This window comes from Bicyclus anynana, chromosome 9 (assembly GCF_947172395.1).
Source record: "Bicyclus anynana chromosome 9, ilBicAnyn1.1, whole genome shotgun sequence".
NCBI lineage: Eukaryota > Metazoa > Arthropoda > Insecta > Lepidoptera > Nymphalidae > Bicyclus > Bicyclus anynana.
In genome coordinates this window covers 4,526,408-4,544,685 of record NC_069091.1, presented here as the reverse complement: position 1 = coordinate 4,544,685, position 18,278 = coordinate 4,526,408, and the positions used below count along the sequence as shown (strand labels likewise).

The 18,278-nt window shown below is 31.3% G+C and overlaps 2 protein-coding genes across 3 annotated transcripts in view; both read left to right on the top strand.

Moving 5' to 3' along the window:
• Positions 1-10,178, top strand: part of LOC112047253 (uncharacterized) — a 35,686-nt gene extending 25,508 nt beyond the window's left edge. For both annotated transcript variants that reach the window (XM_052883372.1, XM_052883371.1), the window contains exon 10: positions 257-10,178. In XM_052883372.1, the coding sequence (XP_052739332.1) occupies positions 257-604 (348 nt within the window). In that variant the 3' untranslated portion in view covers positions 605-10,178. The remainder of the gene's footprint in view (positions 1-256) is intronic.
• A 2,655-nt stretch (positions 10,179-12,833) lies between these two features.
• On the top strand, positions 12,834-18,047 carry LOC112047273 (uncharacterized). The gene is made up of 5 exons (XM_024084340.2): positions 12,834-13,173; positions 13,640-16,221; positions 16,512-16,938; positions 17,359-17,697; positions 17,779-18,047. Exons 1-5 carry the CDS (start codon positions 12,834-12,836, stop codon positions 18,045-18,047), a joined length of 3,957 nt encoding a protein of 1,318 aa, XP_023940108.2.
• Positions 18,048-18,278: the final 231 nt, after the last annotated feature.

Here is an 18,278-nt window from a genome sequence, read left to right as displayed (position 1 = left end):
ATCGCGAATAATCGAAAATTGTTTGGTGTTAAAGGTGAAATATTGAAGGGGGTTAGTTCATAGTTAGGTAGTAGGTTCCCTATAAGATCGAAAGAATATAAGAAATAACGGATTTTTTGATAGGGTTGGATTTGGACCTCCCTAATCCTAAGGGCGGACAAAGTCATGGTCAACCGCTAGTAATGTAAATTGTGTCTATTATATAAATGTAGTTTGCAACTCGAAGTATTTTTTTAAATCAATACAAAATTTCCAGCAGGAAAAAGTCCACCTCACAAACCAGGAGAAGCTTCAACTGCTACACCACCACAACCAGAACCAGCAGATACTAAACGGGCACGGTATAGCAACCGCCTCCGTGTCCACGGCCACCGTCGTCAACGAAGGCGGAGGCGCGTACTTCACACACGGACACACACACTACGCGCCGGAGAGACAACACACACACGCACACCACCTGTGCCTCATGTGCCGACAAGAGTTCGCTGGTAAAGCGGAGTTCATGTTCCACGTGAGAGGCCACTTCGAAGGTAAAGTGAGTGATATAGCTGCCGCAGACGTGTTGGCGCGTTCCCTAGTAGACAATTCTGGACTGTGTACCTGAGCCACGCCTACGCCCATCGCATTCCAAGACGCGTGCGGAAAGGGCGCTTTGCTTCACGACGACACCATCATGTTGAAGTTTTGAGACACTAGTGATATATGTGAGGAGTTCGCAATCGCAAATATGTTGGCCAAGTGATTGACATTCAAAAGTACCTTTAAATGCAGCGAATTGATCAAAATATCTAATGTCATTAACATAATCATAAATGTTCTTTGTTTGATTTTTTATTTGATTGTCTGATTAGATTGACGAATTCAAAATTCATATAACAGATAGATGTGCAACAAATATAGATTTCGTGATAGATATCTAATCGTATATCGCATGTATTGAATATTATGAATACCGTAATGCGAGTAGCAATATATTCGAAATCATGTCTAAAGGTGAACTTTCGAGCTCTACGTTTGACACGGTATATTTGGCATCGCAGACGTCACCACGCAATAAAAATGTTGCATGTTAATATAGCATTTTTATAAAATTAAACGCACTGATTCATGACTGGCTCTTCAAAAATGCGATATGGAAAGATATTTTACTATGTGTACAGGAATCCCAAAATATTCCTATTTACGGCGACGTGTTATGTTAACAGTTTGGTTTTGTTCATCATCATCGTCATTAACAGCCGATGGAAGTCCACTGCTGGACATAGGCTTCTTGCACAGGCTTCTAAACACCACGGTCTCGAGCCCCTCCACCCAGCAGTTTCCTGCAACCCGCTCCGCTTGATCTCTTCGTTCAACAATTCGGTCGTTTTGTCTACCTCCAAAGAATTATCTTGAAAATCAAATTGTTATTATTGCCCAATCTGTTAATTTTTACAATTAATTATTTCATCAACGTAGTCACTAATTTATAACTGTAGATTCTGGATCAAAACTTATAGGGAGTATAGGCCAAAATCTTTGGGGATTTAATGTCAATTGATCGAAGCGAGATCAAGAATCCCCAGTATCCCCAATATCAGAATACTACTGTGGTCAAGCAACGCAGTAGTGACAGACTGCGAAATATCCCTGAGGCCCATGCGGCTGTGGGCAGGTGGTCCCAAGTTCACAAGGATTTATATTAATCTACTATTTCATCGACAAAGACCTCAAACTCAAATATCCTCGTAGAAGCTTCAGATTCAGGGACAGTCTCAGCGAATAACAAACAAAACACTTCTATTTCTAGTCAATTCATTAAAATTTCTTTTTGATTTTTCATTACTACCTAGCATTTTAAACTTCTGAACAGACATATTATTAGAGATATTATCTTCTAATGTAATGTCAGTTGTTCAGAACTTGAAGAAGAAATGGGATGGGATTACTTATCACATAAAGACGAGGCATCAAAGTTGGTTCGAGAGTCCACTTTTAGAATTTGATATATTCTCTCAATATAATAATCCAAAATAAATTTCAAGCTTCCAATTAATTCAAAACTACTTAAGCTATAAACTATTTTTATAAAATTTTAACTTGTTTGTACATAGATGTTTTAATTATTATTTTCGAATGGTCCAATAATGTATATTATGTATTTTAATAGCTTCTAATTAATATTCTTTAACGTGTATTTATAAGTAAGAATTTTAGAAGAATCGCTTTATTAAGTAGAATTTCTAGTTGTAAAAATAATTTTCCACTACAATAACACTCTTTTAGCCTCAAACAATTATAGTCATCATAAAAATATTATTTCCTCCTACACATTAATTCCTTCCACTCATTATTTTATGACAAAATAATAAATTCATTAGGTAATAAGCAAATGTAACTTATTCGAGTATATCGAAAATAAACATTTGTACCTACTTATTGGAATCATATATTATATATACCTACCTAGGTTCCTACCTTTCAGGTAAGACATTTCCACTTGAACGTAAGTATAGATAGGTACCTATACTAAATTAGGAAGAAAACTAACTTTATTTAGCTTACACCCTGACATGAAATTAATGATCACAAAGCAAAATGCCAGAGGTTACCTCTAAACTTTAATGTCCTGTAAAATATCTCTAACTGACCAATCACAGGCACAGGCCTTCCCTCTGAATACACCGGCTTCAGACATATTCGATTCAAGTAATGTATATCTACCTATATATTATTACAAAAAAACATAAGATTCGTGTTTTTTGTACTCTAAATGTAGTATAGGCATTTTATAATTATAATTATTTTGGCAAGTCTAAATTCCGCAATTTAGTCGATAATCAATACATGATACTGCACTGTGACACCATCTACGTTTATTATACAAGGTGTTCCGTAATTACTCATAAAGGGTAAAACGCAAATATCAGATACATTTGATTAGTTTTGAAAAAAAATCAAATTATTTTTAGATAATTAGGTGGTTTTTCTGATATTTGCGTTTTATCCATTAATTACTGGATATCTTCAAAGCTAATAACATCTATTATAAAAGCAATTGTAATACTATGTAGAAGTAGGTATTTAAATTCAAAGGATATCTTGAAAAAACTGCCATGCAACGTTAATCATTCATTATTATATAAAGTCATTGTCTTGTTATCAAATTATCTTTTGCTGTAAATAAGATTACAAATAAGATTAGAAATATTTAGTCGTATAAAGCTGGAAAGCTTGTAAAACGGATGAGTGAATCTAGTCATTTTCTAGTCTTTAGTAGACTGACGTTAGTACGGTCGTAAAACTTAATCTTAAGCTGGTAGTTTATTATTATTTATTATATTTATACATAACTAATAACATATACCTCACATACTATAATTTTATAGTTATGAAATAGATCAGAAAGTGTAGACGGTATAATCATTATAGCATTTACCCATACAAAAGAATACCATGGTTTTCTGAAATATTTTTTTCATATTTTTTTTTGTGTACAGATAAGGCAGATCCTATAACTTAAATAAGAGACCAATAATGTTGATTTTTGTGTTAATAAAAAACAAAACAAGCTTCGAAGCACTATGGCGGTCAGATTGACTGTCTCGAAGCTTATGTTACTTTCATAACCCCAATCTTCCTGGTTGCTACAGTCCATATTTCATATAGCAATGCTTAGTAATCTATAGATGTATAACCATTGCATTACAAGGTACATTCTATATTCCCGAGTGTAGTATACTAGTATGTAGTGATAAGTGGGGTGGATAGATTTTAAAACACAAAGTTTGATATAAATTTGATGTCATTTAAATAAATTACCAAAAGACAACATAATAGGTACCGATGCGTATTAACAACAGTCTACTTTTACAATTTTATCTACTACCCTACTTACCTAATTAAAGTTTTTATAGAACACTGAAATATATTATGTCTAGCACAAACGTCATAGCTTTGTGATAAGATAGTTGTCAAAATAGAGGTCGCTATCAATTCGACATTATTGGTTTCTATTACGTCTCTCTTTGGATTTCTGCTTTAATCTGACGCAGTCTTGCAAAATTTGAAAGAAAATGGTCATTGTATTATCACAATCGAAAAAGACAAGAATCGATTTTATGGCTGTTTAAAATTTTTAAACATCAATAAAATCGTTTCATTGCTCTAGTCGTGAGTTGTGTGACAACTAATGATAGTATGAATTTAACGATAGTCATACATTTTCTGTTGACTAAATTATATTTGGTCCAAGCATTTATTTTTATACTGCCCTGGTCTGACCACACAATAAAAAACCCTATGTTCCGGAAAAGGAGATAATGCTAAAATGTCTTAAAATATAAAAGAATATTTCGTGATAATACGTCGTATTTCATATGAAATAACAACGTTTTTTAATGAAAAAGATAATGTTTGGACCAAGTACAGTTCTAATTATAATACCTAAGTTAGATCATATTAATCTTGTAGCACACTTAGAAATCTCACATGCAGGATGATATAATTTAAGGGTCTCATCCCTTTAAAGCAGAGTGTGGGTACCTTAACCTACTTATCATTAACATAGCTGTGGTAAATCAAGGTATAAAAGATATATACCCGAATACGATAATGATACATTTATAGTGCAAAACCAATTATTTATTTAATTCTTACAATGTATGGTTTTCTTAGTCACCGCAATCACCAATAGATATTTTTGTTTGGGCGGTATATTTGTAAGGATATTGGCGTGGTACATCAAAACGCGAATTCGATGTTACTTATCATTAATCGTTTTAGGTTTTTTCATAAATGAATGTCGACAATTTTGTATTGATTTCCATAAAAAAATCACGTAAGTAAACCTGGGATAATTGATACAATCTCTCTTACTTATGGACTTATTCAATCTAGTTTATAATCGAGAGAGTTGTTAAGTGAATTGTACCTATTAACCAAAGTAAAAATATTCACTTACGTTATTATGACATTAAAGCGAAGTTAACCCTCAGCCCTTCACGAGGCCATGACTTCAGAAGTAATCTTACAAATTGACAATTTAACATTTTTCTGGGACCTCATGGTAATGGTTACACCACTACATATTTTTTAGTAAATGATTTGTAGCATCGAATTTACAATTTGATGATTAGGTGTAAGGCAACACATACGTAATTCACTTCTCTAAACATTTTTATGTTAAAAATAAAAGCAGGCTAATATAATTATTATTATTATTATTATAGCTTTATTTCCACTTAACAGTTTTACAATACATAAAATGTTACAATAAATTTTAAAGTAATTCTGTTATTTTGTTATGTGGCCCTCCATGGGTAAAAGCCTCCTCCATCTTTTTCCAATTTTCCCTATCTTTGGCCATATGCATCCAGTTTTTTCCTGCTGTTTTTATTATATCATCGACCCATCTCTTTTTCTGTCTTCCTACATTTCTTTTGCCAATTGGGCCCTGCCATTTAGTTGTTTGGTAAGTCCATCTCTTATCTTTATATCTTGACAAGTGACCAGCCCAGTTCCATTTTTGTTTTAAACTAACGATATTTAATTTACGATTAAATAAAATCGTGATACTACTTTATTTCGTATCCATATTCTATTAATGGCTGGGCCGATTAAGGTTTTCTTAATTGGTCCAGGTCTGTCTAGTTACCTACCTACCGGCAAAGACGTACCGCCAAGCGAATTAGCGTTCCAGTACGATGTCGTGTAGAAACCGAAAGGGTGTGGATTTTCAACCTACCTATTCCTAACAAGTCAGCCTGCTTCCATCTTAGATGGCATCAACACCACCATCAGGTGAGAATGTAGTCAAGAACTAGTTAACTCAAGGCTAAATTGTATTTAATTAAAAAAAAAATATGTCAAGAAGGCTTATACAACACCTACAGACTTTTGAAACATCAAGTTTGACTCTAGTCACCATTCTTAAAACTCTACTATCGGATCAGATGGCAGTTTCTATTGAGAAGAGCCGGTAATAAACTCCCTTTAAGTTTAGCCTGTTAAAATTAAAATTTAAAAAAAAATGTGAAAAGAGTGAATTACGCATGTGTTAAGGTTTTTGCGGAAAGCAAAACAGAGCACGATGGAAGTTACAAATTCGAGTAGGCATAGGTTCGTACGAATTCGTAGGTAGAACACGATAGGTGGGACATGTATGCAATACATCAATAGTTTTTACTCCTTATGAAGTAGGTTTAATGTAAATAACCATATTTTGTGGTAAAAGCTAATTAAGACTTAGATTTTAATTAAAATGTAATTAGTACGTATAGTTTATAAATATTTATTAGTATCAAATGAAATGGAATCATTTTAACTTTGATTTGGAGTCATTTCAACATTGCTTTTGTTTGTTTGCGGACAGTTCTCATAACCAATGAAATTAACCTAAGCTACCCAAAATTGTGTAATCCATGATTGAGAAAGTGGGAGAAAAGGCCTCGTGTACGTAGACAGCTATACTTTGGTGGGATCAAATCCAGTGGCTTACCACAATCTTTTGCAAAACCATCATTATTTCCATCTTAATTGTGAATGAAATGGTCGATGACGATCAAAATTGCAATACAAAACAATCCTGCGATAAGCTTATTGGGTCGGGGTACGAAATGTCAAAACATTATGGAATCGCTACGGATTTAGAACTTGTGGTAAGGTCACATCAAAGTACACGAGGCTTTCAGATGCGGGTAGAATGTTTTTAGTTCCAATTTTTAGATAGATTTATACACTTTATTTGTAAACCACAAAGACAAATACAAGTGACATAAAAACATATTAGGAAGAGATCAGCATACAAAAGGTGGCCTTATCGCTAAGTAGCGATTTATTCCAGGCAACCTTCGGTTTAGAAAAACAACTTGAGGACATCAGCAGGTTTTAGTCTCCTATTTTAGTTTATTTATATATTTATGTTGCACCTTTCGCTCTTTCTCCGCAAATAAGCCGATCTAGGAAGCAACTAATAACGTTTACAGTTGCAACTTGCCATATTGACTCCAAGCACTCCAAATTAGGTCACCTGCTAATTTAGTTTTAGGTGACTCTGTTTAAACACATCACTAACATACATTCGTTTATAATATATATATAAAATATATCTTGTGTAGTACGAGCGTTATCATCTAAGTCGGTATTATGATATATATTTGCTTTGTGTAATTTAAAGCCTAGGCAATAAGATGCTGCGATTAGATAACACAGGCAATAATTAAATAATCTGTTTATAAGGAACAATTTTAAGTAAATTCAAGATGAAACAAAAAGAACACATTTTTTACATTTTTTACTGAATTTAAAACAACCACTTAAGCTCCGTATATTTATAGTAATTAGTATACAAATGTATAAATATATAAAATTGAATTGGCTTTCAAATTGATCTCAAATGTCTAGTCGTAGAATGTAGTTGATTTCTAGTCACTGATGTAAAAAATGTATATAAATGATATGTAATATTTAAACTAGATAGATATACCTAATAATAATAATAATTATAAACAACGTAATAAGAAACAATGTAATGATAAACAACATAATAAGAAACAATCTAATGATAAACAAATGTAGGTACGACTAAGTAATGTATTTTTGGCCGACAACGGAAAATGTTTTTCATACAAACAAACTCGTATAGCATCCTAATGTGTTTTGTCTATCCATCACTCATTGAATGTTTTCTCATATAACCATCTAATGGAGATAAAATCGGTTCATGCGTTATTAGATAAAGTTAACTGAGTCAGTCACTGACGCTGTTTGACAAGATTAATCCAATTTTAGCTAGCAAATAAAAAGTTGTGTATCTTTAAATAATCTGCAAGAAATAATCTGAATTTATCACTTGTTTGTGAAGGCAAAACACGTAATGTGAAGTGTTACAATGGTAGTTTGGATGTTCATTGCAATGACCTACAAAATAAATGCTAAAATATTGAGTAACGTCAGGAAAGAGGACAACAATATTATTTTAAATTGTATAATACCCGTCCTACATAATACAAAACCTACCTTGAATAAGACAAAAACGCGAATCTAAAGGTCTGTTATTAATATGGACGAAAGGCAGCAATTAGCCCGAATCACACTTATCAGCGAAGATTTAGGTTTAGCTAGGTTTAGTCAAAGTAAGAAAAAGATAAATATTTGAAAAATATTAGGGAAAATAGTGTCTCTATTCCAAAATTTAACAGCACTTTATTTTTATAAAAAAAATAGATGGTTTTGGATGCGACAGTGCTTCCATCTGTTATGGAATGCTTATCGCCTTTGCCATCTATTAAAATTAAATAAATGGCCTCAATAGTTCGACAGCTAAGGTCGGAATCGGATTCTATAGCCCCGTTAAAACAAAGGAAATATACTTAGGTTGTATTTTAAAAAAAATGCCAAATATTCTTTAAAAAAAATTACTAATTCCGTTTATCCCAGAGGTAGAGCGTGCATCGTGCAATATTTTGTAAAAAATATCTAGATCTAGTTACTTACGAAATTTTCATCCAAGATCGAAGAAAATCTCTAATAAAAATAAAAAAAACATATCTGTAAAATCCAAGTTCCACTCAGACTAACAGCTCATCTATAAAGAAATTGGATCGATGTTGCCAAATGTGATTCAGGCTTTAGAGATTACAAAACCAATACATATTACTTCCAAACCAAACCCATTCGTAGCAAAACAGGATCACTACAAGTCTTCTATAGTAGGTAACTATTCGTAAAATACCTGGATAACAGTTATTGTAGTTGCCATTTTCCTCTTAATATTTTTTTGTAGTCTATAAAGATAAGTTTATTGTCTAATGTTTGTATAACGTCATATCTACGAGATATGCGATATTAGCGATGTAAAAATGAGTCTCAAGTACACAAAAAATAGGAGATGTAAATATATATTACGATAATACTTATCCATTACGATGTTATAAGCCAGATGTGAAAATAAGATAAAGTTCTATCAACAAAATCTAAACCCCGGCTATTAACATTTTTTTTTAATTAAGACGTGCATTTTGTTTATATTATGTGCAATATTCTGTTCTAAAATAAATGAGGTCTTAATGGTCTAATTATCGTAATTTTATTTAGCTCTCAGATTTGCTATTATATAAAAGTGATGATATAATTCTTCGTGGCAAGACTAAGCCACAAATACCCATATTTATTTAACGTGATAGACTTATCTTCTGTTAGTTGATTTATCTGTTTCCTTATCCTTACATAATTACATTGCTTTAAGATGGTTTCACAGTGGCGAAATATGGAGAGAATGAGATTTTCAAGAATTGAAACCCTGAAAGACAATTCAAAAGAAAAAATTTAATGGTCGTCCTGGTTTCTTAATTGAAAGAGCTACCTATATTCGTAGGGACTTTTTTGTGAATAATGTCTCTTCTATTTGCACATTTTTATAGAATTTAAGAGACCTCTACAAAAGTAATTCTAAAGGTCGAGGCCGTTAGTTTATTTCTATGTGACTTATGAAACAAATATATAAGTACCGACTATACCTTTATCTTTGTGTCATGTATAAATACACACTACACCTTACCTACCTAACATTAAACACTTTTTTTTTTCTAGAAAAATGTTTTATGTTTCCTTGTCATAAGTAATAAAAAGGCGTAGATATAATAAATATGATAAGTGTGTAACATAATATTATTAATAAGTATGTAATGTGTTTAATATAAATGAATTCCATTAATAATACTACCTACTTTTGTAAACTTATCCAAAATGTAATTTTAATGTATAAGACGTTAACATTAAATGATAATTTGTGACCAAAAAAGTAAATTACCTATTAATTATTTTTGATGTTTTATTAAGTTATAATTTTATTTAATGTTGTAGTTATGAGAACTATTCCAGTAAGTCAAAAGTGATTTAGGTTACTTAGATATCTACTTAATTATTATTTTCAAATATTTGTTAATATTTTGATGGTGTATTCAACGTAAGAATATTTTGTAAGATCTTAACAAAATTTAAATATAAAATACTTGTACTAATGTTGTAAAATAAAGTAAGAAAACTACTTAAAAATTGTGTCGCTAATCCAAATTTTAGGAGCAATAATTGAAAGTGGCATATCGAAAATTGTAAAGATTTACTGAGATGTGGTGATTTAAGTACCTATAGCATAGTAGTGAGAGTTGTGAAAATAAAAAAGATTAATCACTTGAAAATTTTCTTTTTATTTTACCTTGCCATTGTTTGGATATTTTGATCCAAATTCGCGGGACCTTCTAATACAGGTCCAGTATTGTCTAAACGTATCTTTTGGTCCAGTACTTACAAGAAGGATTCAGCCCGTTCATTCATGTCAATGTAATCTTGATAATTATTAAAAAATGCATATCTCATAAGTATTGTAAAAATACGTTTTTATTAAAACCTTATTACAGTTGAGACTGGCAATTATTATGATTAACTACGATTCAATTTGATAATGTCATCAAATGTCATAACAAATTATTGACATGTAAACAATTTTGGTGAAACTTAAAATTTGCAGTAGAGTAAATTATTATTACAGGATAAAGAAAAACTCATAATATTTTAAAAAGGTAAACAATTATATGCAACTGAAACAGCAATTCATAAGCACAACAAGAGAACAAAATAGTAGTTTACGCTTAAGCTCTTCAAAAGCCAACTAACTAAGAAGAAATAAACACTCAGAATAAACACATCAAAAGTTTTGTGTCTAAAAAATACGTAATCAATAATACTTACAATTTTCTCCATTATTACTCGTAAGTATACAAGATTGATATAAAATATACTCACTAACTTTCTATGTACATAAAACTCGTTTTGTGCATGGATAGGGATTTGATACAGTTTAGTTTGCTCTAAATCATACAAAAGATTTTAATGCACAAACATAAGAATATAACTTCATTTCCCCTATCATCTCCTCCTTTGTTCACTACTACCCAAAGTGCTACTACCTAATAAACTAAACATTCACCATACCTAATAGGCCGATATTTCAAATTCGATACATTTTTGTTTTTTTTTTTTCAGATAATGTAATCTTGTAACTCATGTGTAATGGAAAACGTGTGTATCCACGTCAGGTTCTCACCACTTATGAAAAATAACTCCAAAAATAGTTCAGAATGTAGTCTCGAAATAGTGCCTTTAGTAACCTCTGTTAAAAACATAGATAAAATAAAATGGAAACAGAAAAACGATAAAATAGAATATATTATCCCGATGAATCATAAAATTATAATTAAAAAACTAAACCCAAATAAGGATGTCGTTAAGAAGTACTATTCGTGTGTTGATCTATTGCTGTCTCCTCAATCGAGTGTAGATAATGGTGATATTCTTAGAGTAATAAGTGACAATATTCTATTAGATAAGAAAAGAAATGATTTTACAACAGCAACGATAATTCCTCCGCTCGATATAAAATTAAATCGTTCCTTGCACGATGCAAATTTGAGTTTTCATGGTCATGCTTTTGAAAGTCAAATGTCACTAGACTTGATAGATTATTTACTATCATCAAAAAATCAGCCAGAAAAAATTAAAGATCGGTCAGTTCAAACTGAAGCAAATAAAGGTATTTTATTATTTTGTATTTTTTATATTTTGTTAATTTTTCTTTCATTCAAATATGTATTAACATTGTATATCAATCTTTTTTTATTTTCCCAGAAATTAAAAGGCTTTCAGACGAAATAGTAGATACCAAGTATGTAAATAAAAGCACAAGCATAATTTTACAAAATAATCAAGTACACTCAAATAAAGAAATTTGTCAAAAAAATCCTATAGAAATTAATCTTCAAAGAAATGTTATTACTCCAGTATACAAAAGCAATAAAACTATTAAAGCAAAAGATTTTTCAATTGTAAAAAACCTTAACTTAAATAAAGAAAACACTTCGAGGAATACTCAACCTGATATTTACAACAAAAGAAATACGAGAATAAATAAGACTCAACGTCGCATAATTCAAAATTCATTTGATGAAGAAATGATACTATCTAACATAAGAATTCAACCTGCAGTGCGCATAGCTAAGTTTGTTGAAATAATGGAAAAAGAAATTATGCCTTTAAAGATAACACTTAATAATATAATAGGTAAATGTTCGTCCTTGGGATTCAGTAAAAATATGTTAACAAATAATCAAGATGTACGTGGCATTGAAAAAGATATAAATAGCAACCGTGTCGTTTATTCCTTTGTTTTTGATTATTAAAATTCATTTATTATTATTTGTTTTTTTTATTTGTTCACATTAATTCATGACTATAATGGGTAGTAGCAAATAAATAGTATAATGATAACGAATATGATAGCGTTTACTTAACTAAGATAATAAAAACTTGAGAGGTGTCAAGGGACACCCGGATGGAACGAAGTTATCGCTATCGCTATCCATATTGCTATAGCTACCATCGCTATCGCTATAGCTATCATCGCTATTGCTATCACTGTCACTATCGCTATCTCTATCGCTACCGCATCCCATACCATCCCAACCCATCTCATCCCATCCCATCCCATTCTAAAAATAATCGTCGCGACACCACACTGTTCAATGCGAAATAGAAAGACGAAAAGAAAATAACTGGCTTGCTTTCTATGAAAGAGAGAAAGAGACAGACAGAAAAACGCGCGCACGCCTCACTGCTTACAACTATAGCAAAAAGTGTCGTTACAACTTTTGGTCTTAATTATTTCCGTCTAGCCTCCTTTCGCAACGAGCGATAAGGAACTTCGTTTCAATTAATTAAGATAATTGTCATTGTTTGTTTCAGATAACTAAAGTTATCTAGTATACTTTGATTTTTTTATATATAGCTTATTAAAAAATATGAGTAATCAAGTGACTCTTGAAAATTCAATTAAAGTTGCAAAAAAATTACCTTTCCATGTGGAAGCTGTGCCACAAAATAATGTGTTTGAAATATTAAATGCTGGTTCAGACACATCATCGAAGCCAGTAAATATTAAAATCAAAATAAAAAATTATGAAGAAACAACAGGGACACATGGAATTATCTCTGTTCCGAAATTAGCATCTGGTCCAAAAAAAGTACGGCTTGTTAGTAGCGATCAAACGATAATGTCATTTGATCTATTCATGGAATCAGAAAATGAAATAAAAACTCCGAAAAAACCACACTGTAGATTTTTACAACTTTTCAAACCTAGTAAGTTTAATTTATATATTTTTAATATTCATTCAACTACTACAACTTCTGAGTATATAAAAGAGACGTGTAGGTTAATTAATACCCCTAACATTAAGTAGGAAGCTAGCTAGTTTATACTAACAGACATAGTCTGACTTTGTGAAAACTCACTTTAATAGGTGTATGCTTCAACAATAATAACGATGATGATGTTTATGCTTACATACCGGGTTCATCTGATGCAGCATATAGAGCAAAAAGCGCATCTTACGTCAATGATGTGAAAAATGATAAATTATTCGAAGAAAAGTTTGCTCTGAAAAAAAAAAATTCACCACTGATGTCTACTAACACTACTCTAAAAACGCCTACCTTTTTAGGAAAATGCAAACCAGGTTATTGTTTCTTTTTATTACACCCGACTGTTTCTTTATTACAATTTATTACCACAAGAATATAAAACTGTACTAATAATGTTTCATAGGAGGTTGTTTAGATCCACCGTTTGGTGAAGACAACTATATCTACAAACCAAAAGCTAAAATGTTAACATACGATCAACATGAGTTTACCGATGAGAAAAATATAGATAAAATTGTAGAAAAATCAAATTGTGATTTGCTTCACACACCAAAGAAACGTAGTATCGAAGAAATCTACTCTCACTCGCTTATCACTTATCCAGCTGCCTTATCGTCTAATGAAAAAATTCAAAAAGAAGTTCCAAACAGAAATAAGATGAAATCCTCTCTTCAAAATAAAACTATAATATCGATAAATGAGTTTTCTGATACATATTTTATGCCGCCGAAAATACAAAATAAACATGATACTGAACATCAAAAAACGGAAGTCGTAAGTTCTAATAATAGTTATGATGGGAAATCAGAAAAATCTTGGAAAAGTCAAAACATACCAACATCATTATTTCACATGCCTACGAATCAGGTACTTAACCAAGGTCGAGAACCAAAAACTTTATGCACTGACAATAAGGACAAAATATCTGATAATGATAATGTTGTTTCGGTTGCTAATAATTCTATTACTGAAATATCTACTGCAGATATGGAAAATGTAGTTTTGGAAAAAAAATATCCTGTATCTTCCCAAAATGTTACTGAAACTGAAACTACATTGCTTTATAAAACAATAACTACTGATGAAGTATATACAACAGCTCAAACATATCAAACATCTATAGATACATTAATTTACAATAATGGAAATGTGGATAACCATTCATTAGCGAGTCATGAACTGTACAAATTGCAATCTCCGATTAAAAACGAATCTATCATAGAAGCTAATATTTTTAATAAGGCTTCAGCTAAGGAAAGTGAACTCAATAATTACTCATTAAAGACAAAAAGTCTTCAACAGACATGTACAACTAGCAATGCTAATTCATTAGAACCCAACAAATCTGAACAATCTCAACTTTTGTTAGAAAAAAATACGCAAAGCGAAAAAGTCACGAATTCCCTACAAAACGATGTGCAACAAAATATGCAACCACTTCAAGAAAATGCTCAATTAGTACAGTTCAAAGATCCTCACCATGTTCCATTGTCCCTACAAGAAAAAACAAAGAGTGAAGATGATATGAATTTACTTCAAAAAGATATGCAACAAAATATGCAACCACGTCAAAATATTGATAAAGCAATACAGTTAAAACAATCTGACCAATTTGACACACAATTAAAAATACAAAGCAAAGAAGTCATAGATAACCTTCAAAAAGATTTGCAACGAAATGTGCCACAAGTTGAAAAAATTGGTCAATCTATAAAGCTGCAAGAATCCGATCATTTACAATTCACCTTACAAGAAAAGACAAATAGTAATGAAATCATTAACTTTCATGAAAAAGATTTACAACCGAATATGGAACCGTTTCATGAAATTGCTCAATTAGTGCCGCTCAAAGAACCTGACCACGCTCAATTGTTCCAACAAAAAAATAAACAAACTAGAGAGGTTGTGAATGTACTTGAAACAGATAAACAACAAAGTATGCAACCATTTCAAAATATTGATCAATCATTACAGCCGAAAGAGTCTGAACAATTGAAATTTGACTCACGAGACAAAATCAAAAGTAAAGAAGTCATAGACATTCTTCAAAAAGATTTGCAACAAAATGTCCCACAAGTTGATAAATTTGGTCAATCTATAGAGTTGCAAGAATCCGATCATTTGCAATTCACCTCACAAGAAAAAGCACAAAGTAAAGAAGTCATAGACTTCCATCAAAAAGATTTGCATTCAAATATGAAACCGCTTCATAAAAATGCTCAATTAGTACAGCTCAAAGAATCTGACCACGCTCAATTGTTTCTACAAGAAAAAAAACAAAGTGGAGAGGTTGTGAATGTACTTGAAACAGATATACAACAAAGTATGCAACCACTTCTAAATATTGATGAACCGATACAGCTGAAAGAATCTAACCATTTGCAATTCGACTCACAAGAAAAAATAAAAAGTAAAGAAGTTATAGATATCCTTCAAAAAGATTTGCAACGTACTGTGCCACAAGTTGAAAAATTTGGTCAATCTATAGAGCTGCGGGAATCTGATCATTTGCAATTCTCTATACAAGAAAAAGCACACAGTGAAGAATTCATAGATTTTCATCAAAAAGATTTGCAACAAAATTTGCAACCACTTCAAGAAAATGCTCGATCAGTACAGCTCCAACAATATGACCACACTCAATTATTCCTGCAAGAAAAAACACGAGGTGAAGAGATCATAAATTTACTTCAAAAAGATAATCAACAAAGTATGCAACCACAACAAAAAAATGGTCAGCTAATACACCTCAAAGAAACTGAAGATTCGCAAACTAGTCTTCGAGAAAAAACACAAAGTAAAGAAGTCATAAAACCACTTCAAAAAAAATATCAACAAAATATACATATAGATTTGCAACAAACTCAAGAAAGTGCCAAAAGTATCACAAATGTTAAACGTGGTACCAATGAGGTATTGGATAAATACATCTCGGACATAATAAAAAATAAATATGATGAAGGTGATATCTCGATATTATTGTTGGTAAGATTTTTGAAGTGTCTGGTTGTAACTTTAGATTGATAGCGTACACGGTACTCAAAACAAGAAATGGATTTTTAAAGATTTTCTCCGTCCCTTTGTTCTGGCTAGTCTCTAAAATAGCTGGACCAATTTGAAGTGACTTTCACTGGCGATAGCTTTTTTCAGCTTTCATTACAAAAATGGAATATACACGAGTGAAACCGCTTAGCACAGCTAGTTTGCAACAAATAATTAAGATTTATAACTGTTACAAACATATTAATTGCAGATCTTTATTTTTATAATTACAGAGCAATATTGCTGATAACGCAAATGCACGTCATAAATCAGTTGAAGCACTTGTTGAAAACTTAACTATAGAAGCTATGAGTACAAAACAAAATTTCAGTGAAAATAAAACAAACGCTGCTGATTTGAAAATTGATAATACTGTAAAATCTGATATTATAGATTCCTATAAAAAGACATTGGTGAAGAAGGCAAGTTTGCTATCGCACATACAGGAAAAAGAAATAACCAGTAACGAAGCTACTTATGACTCGATAAATATATTGGACAAAGCAGCTTCGAGTAATGTTCACGACACAGATGACGTTGTTCAAGGTTTAGTTAATAATATCTCAGTTGAAATGGAAAATATTGGTATAAATAATCATATACCAAGTACTGATATTTTCCTTAAAAAAGAAGAAACTGATGGTAAAGAAACTTTAAAAAGTAAGCCTCAGTTGCATTCTAAAAATATTATGTTAAATTTAATAAAATTACTTTGTAGAAATTTGTTTGACTATGGAGGTTTAGCTATTTTAGTTAATAATTACAGTTTTGCTTTGGTTGTTGAAGTAAACAGACGATGGGCAGATTGGCGCGACAAAGCATTTATATAAATTGTTAAAAAGTCTGCTAAACAGCGGGTTTTTGATAAACGGGTGTTTATACTATACGCTTTTCCCGTATTATATACACGTAAACCTCCTCTAGTTCTTAGAACTGCAAAAATAACTGAATCATCATTATAAAATAGAACGTGTATATTCATCGATTACGAATAGATTTCGCTCCCCTATTAATACGAGTATTCTAAGTTTTTTTATATAATAGTCCATTGTTGTTAAAATAACTTCTAAACACTTTCAGAACATACCTACAAAAAACCGATAGAATTAAATAATCTGCAAGAAACTAAGGATATAATGGAACATGTATATAGAGATCAAAATTTAAAGATATCTGAGAAAGACAAAATCCATATAGATGAAAATTCATTGCTAAATATTAATTTAGGGTTCCATATTACTGAAAATGAAAAAAACGAAATTTTAATCAATAGTATTGATACGTTTAATCATCTTGAACTGAATCCAAATAAAATTACTGTTATTAAATCTTTGATCAGGCAAAACGATAGTGAAATTAGAATACCAATCAATCAAGATATGGACCTGACATTACAAATTAAGAAATCTTTTGGCAAAGGTAACAATGAAAAAAATACAAAACAAAATGTAAAAGTACACTTGCGTTATTGCAAATGCATAGTATCGTTTTAAATTTCAGATTTCATTTCCAAAATGGTTATTGATAACGTAAAAGAACCAATAGGTGAATCTAAATTAAAGAAAGACATTTTATTACAAGAAACCCTGGAAACTGTACATGAAAAACTGTTTCCATTGGAAAATATAATTCGAAAATTAAAGCAAGAAGCTGATGACCTGACCAAACAACAAGGCTTACTCAGAGACATCTTAAGTAGGGCGAAAACTGAATCTGCAAGATCGATTAATACCAGAACTACTTGTAACTGTAATAAATATTTTATGTAATGAGGTGAGAGAATGTTTAGATATATTATATTAGATCCAAAGAGACGTAGTTTTAAGGAATAAATTATAGGTTTTAGATGACTTACATCGCAGTGACCGGGGGTTTGGCAATTTCTACAAAACGCATAGCAGTAGTACTTCTTCTGATTGAATTGAACAGTAATTTAACTGCTTATCGTATAACGATTCCTGTCGTTTCAATGATAAAGGTAATTATGTCAAGGCTGTTCT

Coding starts and splice junctions, on each gene's coding strand:
- LOC112047273 (XM_024084340.2), top strand. CDS start 12,834: ATGAGTAATCAAGTGACTCTTGAAAATTCAATTAAAGTTGCAAAAAAA. Junction 16,222..16,511: donor ATATCTCGATATTATTGTTG/GTAAGATTTTTG, acceptor TTATAATTACAG/AGCAATATTGCTGATAACGC. Junction 16,939..17,358: donor TGGTAAAGAAACTTTAAAAA/GTAAGCCTCAGT, acceptor AAACACTTTCAG/AACATACCTACAAAAAACCG.